General features: G+C 45.4%; 1 protein-coding gene across 1 annotated transcript in view; it reads right to left on the reverse strand.

Moving 5' to 3' along the window:
- carmil3 (capping protein regulator and myosin 1 linker 3) overlaps nt 1-16912 on the reverse strand; it is a gene marked incomplete at both ends in the record, with an annotated part of 131042 nt that overhangs the window by 23824 nt on the left and 90306 nt on the right. Inside the window, 7 exon segments of the mRNA XM_083782593.1 lie at nt 991-1057; nt 1751-1879; nt 8631-8718; nt 11713-11888; nt 11973-12086; nt 13579-13698; nt 14132-14230. Coding sequence (XP_083638719.1) covers nt 991-1057; nt 1751-1879; nt 8631-8718; nt 11713-11888; nt 11973-12086; nt 13579-13698; nt 14132-14230 — 793 coding nt within the window.

Below are 16912 nucleotides of genomic sequence, written 5' to 3' on the forward strand. Positions count from 1 at the left end.
GGGTATACAGTACTCACTCAGTCAGGTATACAGTACTCACTCAGTCAGGTATACAGTACTCACTCAGTCAGGTATACAGTACTCACTCAGTCAGGTATACGGTACTCACTCAGTCAGGTATACAGTACTCACTCAGTCAGGTATACGGTACTCACTCAGTCAGGTATACGGTACTCACTCAGTCAGGTATACGGTACTCACTCAGTCAGGTATACAGTACTCACTCAGTCAGGTATACAGTACTCACTCAGTCAGGTATACGGTACTCACTCAGTCAGGTATATACGGTACTCACTCAGTCAGGTATACAGTACTCACTCAGTCAGGTATATACGGTACTCACTCAGTCAGGTATACGGTACTCACTCAGTCAGGTATACAGTACTCACTCAGTCAGGTATACGGTACTCACTCAGTCAGGTATACGGTACTCACTCAGTCAGGTATACAGTACTCACTCAGTCAGGTATACAGTACTCACTCAGTCAGGTATACGGTACTCACTCAGTCAGGTATATACGGTACTCACTCAGTCAGGTATACGGTACTCACTCAGTCAGGTATACAGTACTCACTCAGTCAGGTATATACGGTACTCACTCAGTCAGGTATACGGTACTCACTCAGTCAGGTATACAGTACTCACTCAGTCAGGTATATACGGTACTCACTCAGTCAGGTATACAGTACTCACTCAGTCAGGTATATACGGTACTCACTCAGTCAGGTATATACGGTACTCACTCAGTCAGGTATATACGGTACTCACTCAGTCAGGTATACAGTACTCACTCAGTCAGGTATATACGGTACTCACTCAGTCAGGTATATACAGTACTCACTCAGTCAGGTATATACGGTACTCACTCAGTCAGGTATATACGGTACTCACTCAGTCAGGTATACAGTACTCACTCAGTCAGGTATATACGGTACTCACTCAGTCAGGTATATACGGTACTCACTCAGTCAGGTATATACGGTACTCACTCAGTCGGGTCGAGACGGGACGGATCCTTCTGGTTCTCGAGCTGCGCTTCTTGATGGCCATGGTATCCTATCGATAACAGCAAAGAAATGCCAATGACATCAGATACGTCAGCCAAAGGTGGACACGCTGCAAAAGGTTTTTTTTTAAATCTAATCTTAACCACTTTCACAGTGGCCTCCGTTATTTTGTCCACATCATTTGTAGGCCAAAAAGTTTCAAAATATTTCAGAGAATTAAGTCTCTTCATCTCATTTTTCTCTCTTTCATTGTATCCAGTATGCATGAATTGTTATTCTGCGGAGCAGGCCAGCCACACTCCAACAATTCAGTGAGTGACTTTAAGTGCACGTGCATGCTTGCTAGCGCATACCATAGTAGAACAAGCACAAATACGTCAGTATTTCAATACATGTCATGCTTTTACAAGCACTAACCAAATTAGATCAATTAGGAAATCGACTTAACCCATTTTGGGCGGGAATCCCTTTTGGTGTTAGCAATTATGTTATGCCATTGAAAAATAGCAGATCTACAAGCTCATAGCGCGCCACCGAGTGGCGCGCTACGAGCTTGTAGGTCTGCTATTTTTGAAAAATCTAAGAACGACTGACATAGAAACATAGCTTTTTCAGAAAACTGTCAGGATATAGAAGGCATTTGTAGAATCGTTCCCAGGTCAAAATGGGTTAAGGGATCATTACATTGATTAGCTCATGCATTGCTTATGAAGCCTCGCTCCTCCATGCAGAGCACACTCACTATGCCGAGGTTGACGGCCAGGTCCTCGTCGGGGAAGTCCAGAGACTCCGCTAACCTGGGCGGTCTCATGGAGCGTCTGCCCGTTCCCCCAACGTCCTCCCAACGCTTGGCCTGGGACACATGCCTCAGCTGACGCAATACACAGGCACATAGACGCATAGCCACACACACACACACACACACACACACACACACACGATACCATCAGAAACGACACCCTTTCGGGCATTTCAACAGCATCTCGGAGGAACAGCCTGTCCTCCCTTCCTTAACTTGCACCCGAGAAATGTCTAAACAAAGCAAGGAAACAAAATGGATTATAAAAGCACACGGAGAGCCTGATGGAGACGGAGGACGGAGTGTCATTGCAGTAACACAGCAGAGAGAGGACAGGCCAGCCATGACGACGACGGCGACGACGGCATGACTTGAATGCAAACGGGGGGAAAAAAGGAGAGAAATGCAGAGCTTGATCTCCTCAAGTCTGTCAGTTATAACTGTACTTTTTTGTTGTTGTTGTTGCTTTTTTGCAAGGGGGAGGATGTGTCTAAGTGTCTAATAAATGTGTTGTGGTTGACAAATGCCTTCTTCTGCCTGTCTGTCTGTGTGCCTCTGCCTGTCTGTCGGTCTGTCTGTGTTCCTCTGCCTGTCTGTCTGTGTTCCTCTGCCTGTCTGTCTGTGTTCCTCTGCCTGTCTGTCTGTGTTCCTCTGCCTGTCTGTCTGTGTTCCTCTGCCTGTCTGTCCATCTGTGTTCCTCTGCCTGTCTGTCCATCTGTGTTCCTCTGCCTGTCTGTCTGTGTTCCATTGCCTGTCTGTCTGCGTGCCTCTGCCTGTCTGTCTGCGTGCCTCTGCCTGTCTGTCTGTGTTCCTCTGCCTGTCTGTCTGTGTTCCATTGCCTGTCTGTCTGCGTGCCTCTGCCTGTCTGTTTGCGTGCCTCTGCCTGTCTGTCTGTGTTCCTCTGCCTGTCTGTCTGTGTTCCATTGCCTGTCTGTCTGCGTGCCTCTGCCTGTCTGTTTGCGTGCCTCTGCCTGTCTGTCTGCGTTCCTCTGCGTCAGCAGGGGTGACTACAAAAGGTTATTATGTCTTTCAGGTGAACATATATATTTGCCAATAGTCACCGTTGCATGACCAAGCAAGCAGGGCTTGGATTCTAAAAGCAACAAAATGGAGCATTTTCGTAACAACATTTTCGCAACCACGGGAACACCTTTTGGTGTTAGCATTATGTTATGCTTTAGCTATTGAAAAATAGCAGATCTACAAGCTGCTACGAGCTTGTAGGTCTGCTATTTTTTGAAAAATCGAAGAACCACTGACATAGAAACATAGCTTTTTCAGAAAACTGTCAGGAGACTTTTTTTTAATCTGATCTCAGGTCAAAAAAGGTCCCAGTACCCATGATGCAGCTATAGGCCTACAACAAAAAGCCAAAATAGCCAATCTTCAAAGGCTCAGATTCCCCCCCCATCCCCCCCGCCTGTTGTGTGCCTCTGCTGAGGCGACAGCTGGCAGGTATTAAATCTTTCCGTTTAAGATCGGTTATTTTTTGGAAAGAGCCACCGTCGTATGACCAAGTATGAATTAGGCTTCATAATAAGCTAGCCTAGCGCAGCCAACGCGATATTATCCACAAGGAGTATCAAAAGCTTAAAAGGCATTGTGGGGCTTAGCCATATTCATTAGAATATTGGATGACGAATTTGGGTGATTTGGGACTCTATAATTTAGAGCAGCTCTTTCAAACACAAGCAGGTTCTCTGAGCTCTTTCGATCAAAAATTCAAAGGCTTTTTAAGTGTGACTTGATGCACGAGTGATCCGATGGAGATTAAAAATGAATTTGAACACATTGCACAATCAGAATCAGCAAACTTGAATATTAACCCTCTAACACCCGCATTAATTTCTACTTGCAAAAAATAGATTTCAACCTTACTACTACTTTGTACTACTGCAGCTAATTAATGTTTCTGTCCATTGAACATTATATGGGCCCATTAGTTTTCTATCTAACTATAATTCACTCAACGTCTGAATGAATGAATGTCTGAATGAATGAATGAATGGAACACTTCATTGCTCCTCACTAGCTGCACCAATCGCGCTGACTTATCACCCGGGCATTAAATCATTAGATTCAGCACACAACTGAAGCTTTCCATAGTGGTAATTATTTACAGTTTGCACCTCAATTTTAACCCCAACGCCCAATAATATTCTATGAATATTGTATTGTATTAGCCAATCTACAAGCTACACAACATGTCGTCACCATGTAAACTTCTAACCAACTTCTAGATCTGCTCTTCATACCTTTTTCTTCCCCTATAATGACGTACCCTAAATAGGGACGTAAAGTGTTTAAACACGTAGGCCAGCAGTTCATACACAATTGAGTGAAACCCGCAAAAGGCACAGAGAACAGCCTGACGGTCCTCCTCCTCACAGCTGCTCATTTTATGACATTTCACATAAATGTTATACTGTACCATTAACCATTAAAACAGACTGTGGCACACAAGATCTTTCCTCGATATACTGTACAGCATCTATTCTGCTCCGTTCAAAATCAATAACCATTAAAAAAATCTTCCCGTTTTGGCCACGATGCCAGCTTTTTGTCCATGGTTCTGAAACGCAGCTGGCACAAACCGAGGTCCAGGCAGGCTGTAAAGATGTTGGCCAGGACCCTGCAGTGGGTTAAGGCATGACTAGCATGCCATTCTCTCCACTGATGGAGCCTTTATGACGATAAAGCGTGCAAGGCTACACGAGGCAACAGTCATTTGAAGACTGAGATTACTTACTGTATGCCGCAGCGCAGTGTTGTTTTTGGCAAATTTCTATTTTAGTTTAGTCATTTATTAGAAAATGTATTTAGTTTTAGTTAAATTTTAGTCACCCGGACTGTTTTATTGTTAGTCTAGTTTTAGTCGACTAAATATCATCAGATTGTTTATCTACAGTTTATTTAGTTGACTAAAATGTATTTTGTCGGACATTGATGCCGTCGTAATGACTGATTTTACACTTAGCCGAAATAGCCGATCTACAAGCTCACATGCATTAGCATGCAATCAAGAATGATTTACTGGATACTGGATCTCTTGTCCACTAGTCCCTTCCTGACATTTTAGTCTAGTTTTAATTTGTTGACGAAATTGTCAATATATTTAGCCTTAGTTTTTAGTCATCATAGCTTAGTTTTCATTTAGTTTCCATTTTGTTTCGTCAGTGAAAAAAGGTAGTCGACGGCCATTTTTTCGTCGACAAAATCAACACTGCTGAAGCATTCCTGCTTTTTATTAACCCATTTTGCGCGGGAACCCCTTTTGGTGTTTCAAGCATTCTGTCATACTTTAGCTATTGAAAAATAGCAGACCTACAAGTTCATAGCCATTTTTGAAAAATCGTAAAAATGCGGCACAAATCTTTGAATAGGTATATATTCTTTCAGAGCGAACGTTTTTTTTTATTTCGACGTCAGGCCTAAATGGGGCATATAATAATAGTGTGCTCTGAGAGGTATATGCGATACAGACTGAGCTCTATTCAAGCCAAGGACGCCAGTACGCCACGAGTGCAGTACTTTGATCCGACGGAGCATTGGTCCGAACGACAACCTACCTCAAACCCTCACCCTAACCCTAACCTCCCCCGGGGCAGACACCTAAACCTAACCGCAACCCTCTCCCGACCCCCAGCGCACCTCGGAGCATTGCTCCTCCGTCGGATCATAGTATGCCTCCCGTACGCCACACGTCTTGGCATGGCACAGACACTGTGTCTCCAGGGATCCCTATTATCATCGTTTTCAATCCCTTCCGCCTGCTCCACACGCCACTCCATTGTGTAGGTATAACACTAAAGCCTCCCCCTCAGTCGAGGCCATTTGTAAACCCAGATGTTGCTTTGCTCTTCAGCTGAGAAAATTGTCAATTTGTCCACGTAGAGAAGTAAAGCTTTGTCACACGAAGGGAACCTAGTGCACCCTGGGCAAGACCTAAGCTGAAAAGACTATCAGCGGAAGTTGCAGGATTTTAGCGGAAGTGAAATAGTTGATGCTTTACAAATCAGTTTACATTCTCCGCGAATGAAACAACTGTTGTGATTGGTCGGGAAAATATCGTATCCGGGGGAAATACATTTGACGGCTGTTCCGGAGGATACAACCGCCGATAGCTTCTCTGCCTTAGGTTGTGACCAGGCTTTTCTTTTCGCAGATAAGTAAGCCTGGGACCGAGGCTAAACCTAGTGCCTCTTTCAAATTCCTAATCGAGACCATTGGTCTGACATGAAAGTGAGTGCTCACAATTTACACAAATTCTCTGCCAATATATTCAAAACGAAATAGTGAATAATTGAAGAATTAGGTACAATATTGTACAAACAGGAACAGCTTAGTATACTTAGATTATATGATGAGACAATTATGAGATATAGGCCAGGCCTACAGCCGTACATATGTATGTACGGTCTGTATTCAATAGTATTTGAACCTATCAATCTGCGTGCTAATATGGAGATGATATCCAAAGCTCCCTCTCACTCATACAACATCCCTGGCAGTGTGTGTGCGTGCGTTCGTGTAAAGGCAAGTCTTGGCAGCAGCTAGAGATCCCATAGCCTGCAGGGCTGAAACCATGACAAATCCCATAGCCCAAACTCAGAATCTCCTGTGTTTACATACACAAAAATGCTAATTAAATTAAGCCATTAACTGCCAGATGAAATACATAAATAATCCACTCACTGCCAGCTTTTTTTTTCTCGTATTTTTTCGTACCGTACAGTCAGAGAATATTTATCTCCACTACGATCGATCCCCCGATAATCGCTGTACTTGTACTGTACGGTACATTGACAATACATTTAATACATATCCATCTTTGATTTGTTTTAAAGCATCCAATATTCAGAGCTACCAACCTGCACACATTTTGTGTACCAACCACGCAATTCTAGGTGTCTATACGCCTAGAATTGCGTGGTTGGTACACAAAATGTGTGCAGGTTGGCAGCTCTGAATATCACATACACCACCTTTAGGTTGTACCCTAAAGATGAATCCACGATCATTATCACTGTGTGTGCACTGGGACCCCACTGTAAGATGTCATAATATAATCACTATCTAGTGACTAGGGATTGATTTTGTAAAATGTCATAATCACTATCTAGTGACTAGGGATTGATTTTGTGCACCGAGCGTCTGTGAGAGATACACTGACTGCCCAGTCAGCTGATGGGTGCAATTAAAGGCTTTTAAGCGCTAGCCGTCAGGGTGACATTTTTTGTATTAACCTTAACTGAATTATTAATTATTAGCCCATGATTGATTGTATTCAATTAAAAATATTCACAAGGGACATTTTAAATGATAGACTAAGGTTTATAACCAATTCAATTATTTTTGTCCAATGGTCAGCCTTTTCTGAACAAGCCCCCACACACTGGTGGGGAATCGTATCTTTGTACGGTATGGCGTGTGTGTGTGCGCGCACGCGTGCGTGTATGTGTGTGAGTGTGTACTGTACGTGCGTTTGCGTCACACTGTCAGATTGTCGGTAGACAGCCTCTCTCTCCCAGGCTTTCAGCTGTCAAAAAATGATCTCATGAGAGAAGAATTATGCTGCCACACCACTCGATAAGATCTAGCTCTGATGCAAAGTGTACTTAATATAGAAGTAAAGACAATGTTTTGGGTCAAAGGTCAAGTGTGAATCAAATTTGCATCTAGAGCAGGGGTCTTCAGGCCAAGGAAGGACCCCCAGCTGAGAGAGAGAGAGAGAGAGAGAGAGAGAGAGAGAGAGAGAGAGAGAGAGAGAGAGAGAGAGAGAGAGAGAGAGAGAGAGTTTTTAATAGATTTCAAGATATCTCAGGTCGGTGTTATTTTCAGACATGTAACTACTTAAACCGTCAATACTTAATACACTTGACAATTCACTCTGTACATGGTCTGCTCCAAGCCTCTTTGGCGAGGAATAGCCCAACTACAAGTTCTGAGCTTGGCTAAAGTTCACTGTTCACATTCATTTATAAACTTTGGTGATATTGGCCCATTCCTCCCAACACCTCTCAACATCTCTCTTTCCAGGCAGGTTAATGGTTAATTCCTTCCAAGTTTTACTGAACACCTTTGGGAAAACGACAAAATTAAATAGGACCAAAGAATAAAATGTGAAATAGTGGGGGCGGTATATGTTGAGTTTCAGCCTCTTGAAAGCAGAACAAGACAATGGCACAATCACCTGGTGTTTGCACTGCGGCAGTGAGAGGGAGTAATGTCACAGATGTGTGTGGCAATGAGTCAGAAAGTCAGGTCGTTCTGACTGAACAAACAATATGAATGTGATCACGTAACCACTTTGAACCCGACATCCCTATGGGGTACAGTACGTCATTGGGAGGAGTCATGCAGTAAACAGATCTTCCCATGCAGACAGTACCAGTGTGTTATGAGTGGTGTAGAGCTCTCGTACAGAAGGAGACAGTACCAGTGTTTTATGAGTGGTGTAGAGCTCTCGTACAGAAGGAGACAGTACCAGTGTTTTATGAGTGGTGTAGAGCTCTCGTACAGAAGGAGACAGTACCAGTGTTTTATGAGTGGTGTAGAGCTCTCGTACAGTAGGAGACAGTACCAGTGTTTTATGAGTGGTGTAGAGCTCTCGTACAGTAGGAGACAGTACCAGTGTTTTATGAGTGGTGTAGAGCTCTCGTACAGAAGGAGACAGTACCAGTGTTTTATGAGTGGTGTAGAGCTCTCGTACAGAAGGAGACAGTACCAGTGTTTTATGAGTGGTGTAGAGCTCTCGTACAGTAGGAGACAGTACCAGTGTTTTATGAGTGGTGTAGAGCTCTCGTACAGAAGGAGACAGTACCAGTGTTTTATGAGTGGTGTAGAGCTCTTGTAGGATCTGGTCCACTATGGAGTTGGTCAGATAGGAGACCACCGACAACTTCACCTCCCTGAGAGAGAGAGAGAGAGAGAGAGAGAGAGAGAGAGAGAGAGAGAGAGAGAGAGAGAAAGGTTGACTTGCAAAGAGATTTTCTTAAGCCCTACTTTTAAACCTGTACTTCAAATCGAGAAAATAGTAGATCAGGATCTACATGGTCACAACACGACATACCTACCTACCTACCTACCTACCTACCTACCTACCTACCTACCTACCTACCTACCTACCTACCTACCTACCTACCTACAGTACCACTGGCCATACAAATTAATGGCCAGATGGGGGATATCAAAAGCACAGGCACGGATCCCCCCCGCCAGCAAATCCAACCCTGATTTCAGTGCTGCCTGTACATTTCACCCACGCTCTCCCTCCCCCTGACTCCAGAGCGGAGGCTCTCCCTCCCCCTGACTCCAGAGCAGAGGCTCTCCCTCCCCCTGACTCCAGAGCGGAGGCTCTCCCTCCCCCTGACTCCAGAGCGGAGGCTCTCCCTCCCCCTGACTCCAGAGCGGAGGCTCTCCCTCCCCCTGACTCCAGAGCGGAGGCTCTCCCTCCCCCTGACTCCAGAGCGGAGGCTCTCCCTCCCCCTGACTCCAGAGCGGAGGCTCTCCGTCCCCCTGACTCCAGAGCGGAGGCTCTCCCTCCCCCTGACTCCAGAGCAGAGGCTCTCCGTCCCCCTGACTCCAGAGCGGAGGCTCTCCCTCCCCCTGACTCCAGAGCAGAGGCTCTCCCTCCCCCTGACTCCAGAGCAGAGGCTCTCCCTCCCCCTGACTCCAGAGCGGAGCCTCTCCCTCCCCCTGACTCCAGAGCGGAGGCTCTCCCTCCCCCTGACTCCAGAGCGGAGGCTCTCCCTCCCCCTGACTCCAGAGCGGAGGCGTATCTATAATAAAGGCGAGGGCAGGCGCCCGCCTGTCCAAATCCATTTCTGCCTGGCCAAGATCCATACACTGAGGACAAAAACAAGACCTGAGAACAATTAGTGGACAGCGGATTGGCCGTTGCGCGTAGCTCAGTGGCCTCCCTGCTTGACACTCAGCATCAAGTGTTGGATTGGGTGTTGGGAAGTGAGGACGCTGGCGTCGACTGTTCGCCGCTTCACCTCCCAATATATGAATGAATGAACCATTGTAAGCGCTTTGTGTAGGCATAGAAAAGCGCCATACAAATTAATTATTATTATTATTATAGAGCGCGACCCTCAATCACCCATTCGAATGCAAATGCATGCCTTTCAGCCTTTGTGTCCTACTATCTGGCAGGTATATATCTCTTTGAAAACCGTTAGTGCTACTGATTGTGCGCAGGGGGACGACGACAATTAACACATCTTGCCTGCCCAAAATGTCATTCCTGGAAACGCCACTGCTCCAGTGCTGCCTGTACTGAACTGAACTCTCTCTCCCTCTGACTCCAGTGCTGCCTGTACTGAACTGAACTCTCTCTCCCTCTGACTCCAGTGCTGCCTGTACTGAACTGAACTCTCTCTCCCTCTGACTCCAGTGCTGCCTGTACTGAACTGAACTCTCTCTCCCTCTGACTCCAGTGCTGCCTGTACTGAACTGAACTCTCTCTCCCTCTGACTCCAGTGCTGCCTGTACTGAACTGAACTCTCTCTCCCTCTGACTCCAGTGCTGCCTGTACTGAACTGAACTCTCTCTCCCTCTGACTCCAGTGCTGCCTGTACTGAACTGAACTCTCTCTCCCTCTGACTCCAGTGCTGCCTGTACTGAACTGAACTCTCTCTCCCTCTGACTCCAGTGCTGCCTGTACTGAACTGAACTCTCTCTCCCTCTGACTCCAGTGTAGTGTTGTCGAAAATATCGATATATCGATAAATATCGATTCTGAAAAATTAAAACGGTTCGATATGACTTTTCCATAGTATCGATACTATCGATACTGGCCGGCTCCGTCCTCCCGTTTGTTGAGACATGCTCCGCAGCGCGCACACGGGCTCAGAAGGGAGTACAGCCCCCTCAAGGCTCTGTTGGAGGGGGCCGTTCTGAGACTCCTGACTCTCTCAGACAGAGCGCACAGCCTGCAGGCTGCGCAGCACTCAGTCTCACACTACAGACATTGTCGTTCTGTGACAAGTTCTGTCTCCTCGCTGTGTTAACTTACTTCTTTAACTAGCTGGTCGCTCGTATTTCTTTATGTAAGATAAAGAATCCGATGTACACGGAGAGCTAAAGAGGACAGTTGCCAAACCCGCATACAATTACATCCCGTATACTTGTTGCTGTCATAGCGATAAGCTAACTAGCTAAAGAAAGCTATCAACAGTGAACACAATATAGCTAGGCTAGCAAGCTAACATTGCAATCGGTTGCTGTGTGTGTGTGTGTGTGTGTGTGTGTGTGTGTGTGTGTGTGTGTGTGTGTGTGTTTGTGTGTGTGTGTGTGTGTGTGTGTGTGCGTGTGTGTGATTCCGGATATTAATAATACTACTAATAAAAATAATAATAGTTTAGACAGGCCTTAGACAGGATGCATTGAATAATATCTGAATAGATTATCAAACTTTATTTATTTTGATTTATTTTTTATAATTATAAATGATAAAGATAGTTATGAATAAGGAATAGAAACCAAGATGATGTGGTTGACTGGTCAGAAAGAAATTCAATGTTGTGCTTCACAACTTTACATTTATGTGCAGGCCTGGCCTACTGGTTTATAATCCATAGTTATTATGTATAATAATTATAATAATTATAATAGGCCTAATAATAATAAAAATGTTGAAAAAAATATGAAAGTGCATAAGACTGCACAGCTTCTATTTGTAATAAATGTTAAACCCTCAGAAATCGCCGTGGTTGCGTGGTATCGAAAATGGTATCGAAATATCAATACTTTTCCAAATATCGTATCGAAGTTGAAAATCCAGTATCGTGACAACACTACTCCAGTGCTGCCTGTACTGAACTGGACTCTCTCTCCCTCTGACTCCAGTGCTGCCTGTACTGAACTGAACCAACATGTCTCCCTCCCTCCCCTCTTACTCCAGAGCTCTGTTGACGTCCTCTGCAGCCCTCTCCATCAGGGCCGTGCGGATGGCGGAGCGAGGGATGGAGACTTGCTCCGAGATGGAGGAGAGAGGCGGATTGAGTCTCTCCGCGGCCGAGGACGACAGAGGACACAGCTCCCGACACAGGGACACCATGGACTCCGATATCACCTTGTTGGAGACAAAACGGCATTAATACAAAGGTAGCAGCAAGCCAAGTTTCTAGATATATACAGTAAGTCATGACTCATGTACCTGCAGTTCCTTGTCAGCAGCGTTGGCCAGTTCTCCAGCCAGAGTGTCCAGTCTCTGCTTCACAGGCCCGTCCACTGACAGCACATGTGCCAGCTCACACAGAGACGGATACAGCTGACGCACACGCACACACGCACACACACACACACACACACACACGCACACAAACGCACACGCACACACACAAACACACACACGCACACACACTTTAAATGTTTAATTTGATCAAGAGAATAGACTGCAGACATGCCAAGCTCACACAGTACAGTACAGTACAGTACAGTACAGTACAGTACAGTACAGTACAGTACAGTACAGTACAGTACAGTACAGTACAGTACAGTACAGTACAGTACAGTACAGTACAGTACAGTACAGTACAGTACAGTACTCAAGAAATAACCTGAACCTGAGTCTCCGAAAAACAATTAATAGACAAAATATAGGCTAATAAGTAAGGCTGCATGATATATGGAACATGTACCTTCATCAGAGTGGAGAATATAAGTATAAACCAAGTTGAGCAAAGCCACTCTTCTCTGCCCCTCACTCTAACAGACACAGTTAACGATCGCTTGTTAAGTGCCTGCCAGACAGACAATCAGATGAAATGAAGGCAGTAGTAGAGTAGAGTGTAGACTAGTGAACTCAAGGTTTTCTGTTTATATCAAGTACTTCATACCAGCCCCTTATGAAACTACTTTCCTGAATGGCAGTAACTAGCATACAATGAGAACTGAGGAGATCTCCGCAAAGGTTTACTCATCAAAACTGATTATAAAACTGTAACCATCAAAGCATGCACTAATGGTTATGTGACCATGGCATGTGCATAATATCAAATCTTTAAATGTTTTATCTGATATTGATTAAAAAAGGACGATTGGGAGTGAGTCTGCAGTTCTGACTGCAATGGGGAGTTCATTCCATAGTTATGGAGCATGTGGAGCGTTGTCCCGGCTGTTTTAATGTACATACTCCAGAGTCTATTAAATGCTTTTTGTTTTACCTGCTTTTGACCAGTTTGTCATGCACCTTATTTTCCTATATGTGTGTATATGTATGAAATAGAATCATCTTTTGTTATCGCTTTATGTCTTTGAATAATCTATAAATTACAAAAGCTACAGTAATGACACACACACACACACACACACACACAAATCACTAATTTGAGCTGCTGGGTTCATAGAAGTTCTCATGAAGAAGTTTGACCTGACGAAGAGCCTTGGCTCCAAACTAAAGTACAGTATACTGGAGAGAAAGAGTGTGCGCCTGCAGCCTTCATCGTGTTCCTGGTGTCTCGGAACAATCCGGTGATGGATGCGGGTTAGCGAGACCCAGACAACAACAATAAAACCATTCATTCATGTTCGTCTGTCTGTCTGGTACCAGAAACACTGTTCTGTTTACACAGTGATGGAGGCAACAATGAATCTTTTAACGTTGTCTTTATAACCAGCGTTCCAGATGCAACACACAAAACCAACAGCAACTAGTTCAGCAGGTGCAGGAGAGCTTGAGTACACACGCACGCACGCACACACGCAAGCACACACACACACGCGCGCACACACACACACACGTGCGCGCACACAGGACTCACAGCTCTGGAGTTCCTGGCCTCCTTGAGGATCTGTTTTGCAGCCTGGACGTCCTCCTCTTCCTCAGAGCCTCTCAGGACACACACCTGCTGCTGCACACGAGCACACAGCCGCTCCATGACCTGCACGCACACACACACACACACACACGCACGCACACAGCATCAATAAACATCCATAAATCATGAACCCCAACAAAAGCACACACACGGCGCATGCGCACGCACGCACGCACGCACGCACGCACGCACACACACACACACACACACACACACACACACACACACACACACACACACACACACACACACACACACACACACACACACACACACACACACACACACACACACACACACACACACACACACACACACACACACACACACACACACACACACACACACACACACACACACACACACACACACACACACACACACACACACACACACACACACACACACACACACACACACACACACACACACACACACACACACACACACACACACACACACACACACACACACACACACACACACACACACACACCTGTTCGGCAGTGCTGGTCACCAAGCCTTGGTTGAGCCTGAGAGCCTGTTTCTGGGAGAAACGCTGGGTCTGGTTGTTCCTCAGGAGAGCACGTTGGATCTGTTGCAGCACACGCACGCACACACACACACACACAGGCACGGACGCACACACACAGATTTCAGTAATGATGGTTATTTACAAAGTACTCCAGTGAGTGAACAGAACAGACTACATTCCTTCAAAGCACTCGACTCAGTGGGTCAGAAAAGGTTCACTAAAGCGAGAAATAAATAAATCTATAGCAGCATTACACATTTCAGTCAGAGACTGTTGCCCTTGAAGCTGCCTTTTATCGTCGCTGTCGGACACAAACCTTGTATGTCTACTTTTTGATTGATTGATTGAAATATTTATTAAGTTTGCAGAATTACAGTACATTTCAAGCCCAAACTCAATACAAACTACAAAGACTGTTAACTGTGAGTGGACGACCCAATTAAGCATTACACTTGTTTACAACAGGGTCCACCATGTTCAATTCATCAAAACATTTAGAGACGTACAAATAGACACTTCTATATAGTTAAAGAACAGAACAGGAATTCATCATACAACTTTTTCTTTAGGAAATGGGAAAAAAATAAGCTGCGTTCCAATGTATTTAGCTCATTCAGGAAGGAAGGGAACCCCATTTAGTGTTTTAAGCATTGTGTACATTAGCCTTTTTTTTATCTTGAAAATGTGGCGCAAATCTTTGAATATATATTATTTCAGAGCGAATGTTTTTAACCCAAATCTTTGCTTCTGGGGGGCGTCCAATTCTAACCAAAGATTATGTTTTTGACGGCCCATCGCGGTCCCGTCGCTTGTCGCGTTAGAAGTAATCATACTTCCCGCTGTTGTCGATCGCCTCGGGGGTGTTTTGGCTACATCTAGCTACTTCTAGCTACATCCAAGATGGCGCCTTGTGCACCCTGAAATGGGGCCCTGAAGAAACGAATCGCTGGGCGTCCTGATTTAATGGTTACAAATACCCCCGGGCGTTCTAGGTGTTAAGATATGGAGATAAGAGGTTTCTGCCCGACCGCAACAATACTGGCTGATACCCCCCCAGGGTCCAGAAGAAGAAAAAGATCTTAAACACCCTCTTTACTTAAACTAAAGGCCTATTCATACTCCAGTGTTGGGTGATAACACTGGAGTTACCAGACTGTTGCCTCCGCGATTTCCAAACGCTCCATCATACAGTCTGTATGGGCCAACGGAAAAAGGTCTCATGAGTATCCGGATACAGCGGAAGTGGAGTCTCCTCGCCACTTCCGTTTAGTCTTTACAGTCGCGCATATTTATCCTAATATAATAAATAGAAAACATCTAAGACTATAGCTTGTTGCTTAGCAGAAAAGGAAATAAAATATATATATTTCCGTCACTCAGCTCATGGGGGCTGTAGTCCCAGACTCTATATAGCATTCAGTCACTCAGCTCATGGGGGCTGTAGTCCCAGACTCTATATAGTATTCGGTGGAATAGTTGTGGAATAGTTGTCTGGCTACACGAGACTAGGTGATAAGGTGACCACCGAAACGGTGTTTAGTAAAAACAGAGACATGCGAGCGGTGAGTCTCTTACCACAGCGGCGTGACGTCATGTTGTAGTTTTAGTAAAAACAGACATGCGAGCGGTGAGTCTCTTACCACAGCGGCGTGACGTCATGTTGTAGTTTTAGTAAAAACAGAGACATGCGAGCGGTGAGTCTCTTACCACAGCGGCGTGACGTCATGTTGTAGTTTTAGTAAAAACAGACATGCGAGCGGTGAGTCTCTTACCACAGCGGCGTGACGTCATGTTGTAGTTTTAGTAAAAACAGAGACATGCGAGCGGTGAGTCTCTTACCACAGCGGCGTGACGTCATGTTGTAGTTTTCGGTGGTCACCGTATCACCGAAAACTGGAATATGAATAAGCCTTAATACTTAGTTGACCAGGGTTGGTTCTGTACTTGGTCCGCTCTCCCCCCCCCCCCCCCCCCCCCCCACTGTGCACCAAAAATATCTTCGCCAGAAAGATACGTTGGTGTTACGTGTGGTACTTAACACCAACAGGGACGAGCACATCACCAACAAGCGTCTGTACGGGGCATTACCAAGTGTATCAGAGAAGATAGCAGTAAGGAGGATGAGACTATAGCTGGTCACTGTACGGGGCATTACCAAGTGTATCAGAGGAGATAGCAGTAAGGAGGATGAGACTATAGCTGGTCACTGTACGGGGCATTACCAAGTGTATCAGAGGAGATAGCAGTAAGGAGGATGAGACTATAGCTGGTCACTGTACGGGGCATTACCAAGTGTATCAGAGGAGATAGCAGTAAGGAGGATGAGACTATAGCTGGTCACTGTACGGGGCATTACCAAGTGTATCAGAGGAGATAGCAGTAAGGAGGATGAGACTATAGCTGGTCACTGTACGGGGCATTACCAAGTGTATCAGAGGAGATAGCAGTAAGGAGGATGAGACTATAGCTGGTCACTGTACGGGGCATTACCAAGTGTATCAGAGGAGATAGCAGTAAGGAGGATGAGACTATAGCTGGTCACTGTACGGGGCATTACCAAGTGTATCAGAGGAGATAGCAGTAAGGAGGATGAGACTATAGCTGGCCACTGCCACCAAGAACTACCGGCCCAAAAAGCTCGTACTGTGGGAACCAACACACGGGCATCGGTCGAGAGGACGTCCCACACCTATACCTACGTGGACGTACTAAAGAAAGATGCTGGTGCAGAAAGCACAAATG

This window comes from Protomyctophum parallelum, assembly GCF_964188405.1.
Source record: "Protomyctophum parallelum genome assembly, chromosome: 14".
Taxonomy (NCBI): domain Eukaryota; kingdom Metazoa; phylum Chordata; class Actinopteri; order Myctophiformes; family Myctophidae; genus Protomyctophum; species Protomyctophum parallelum.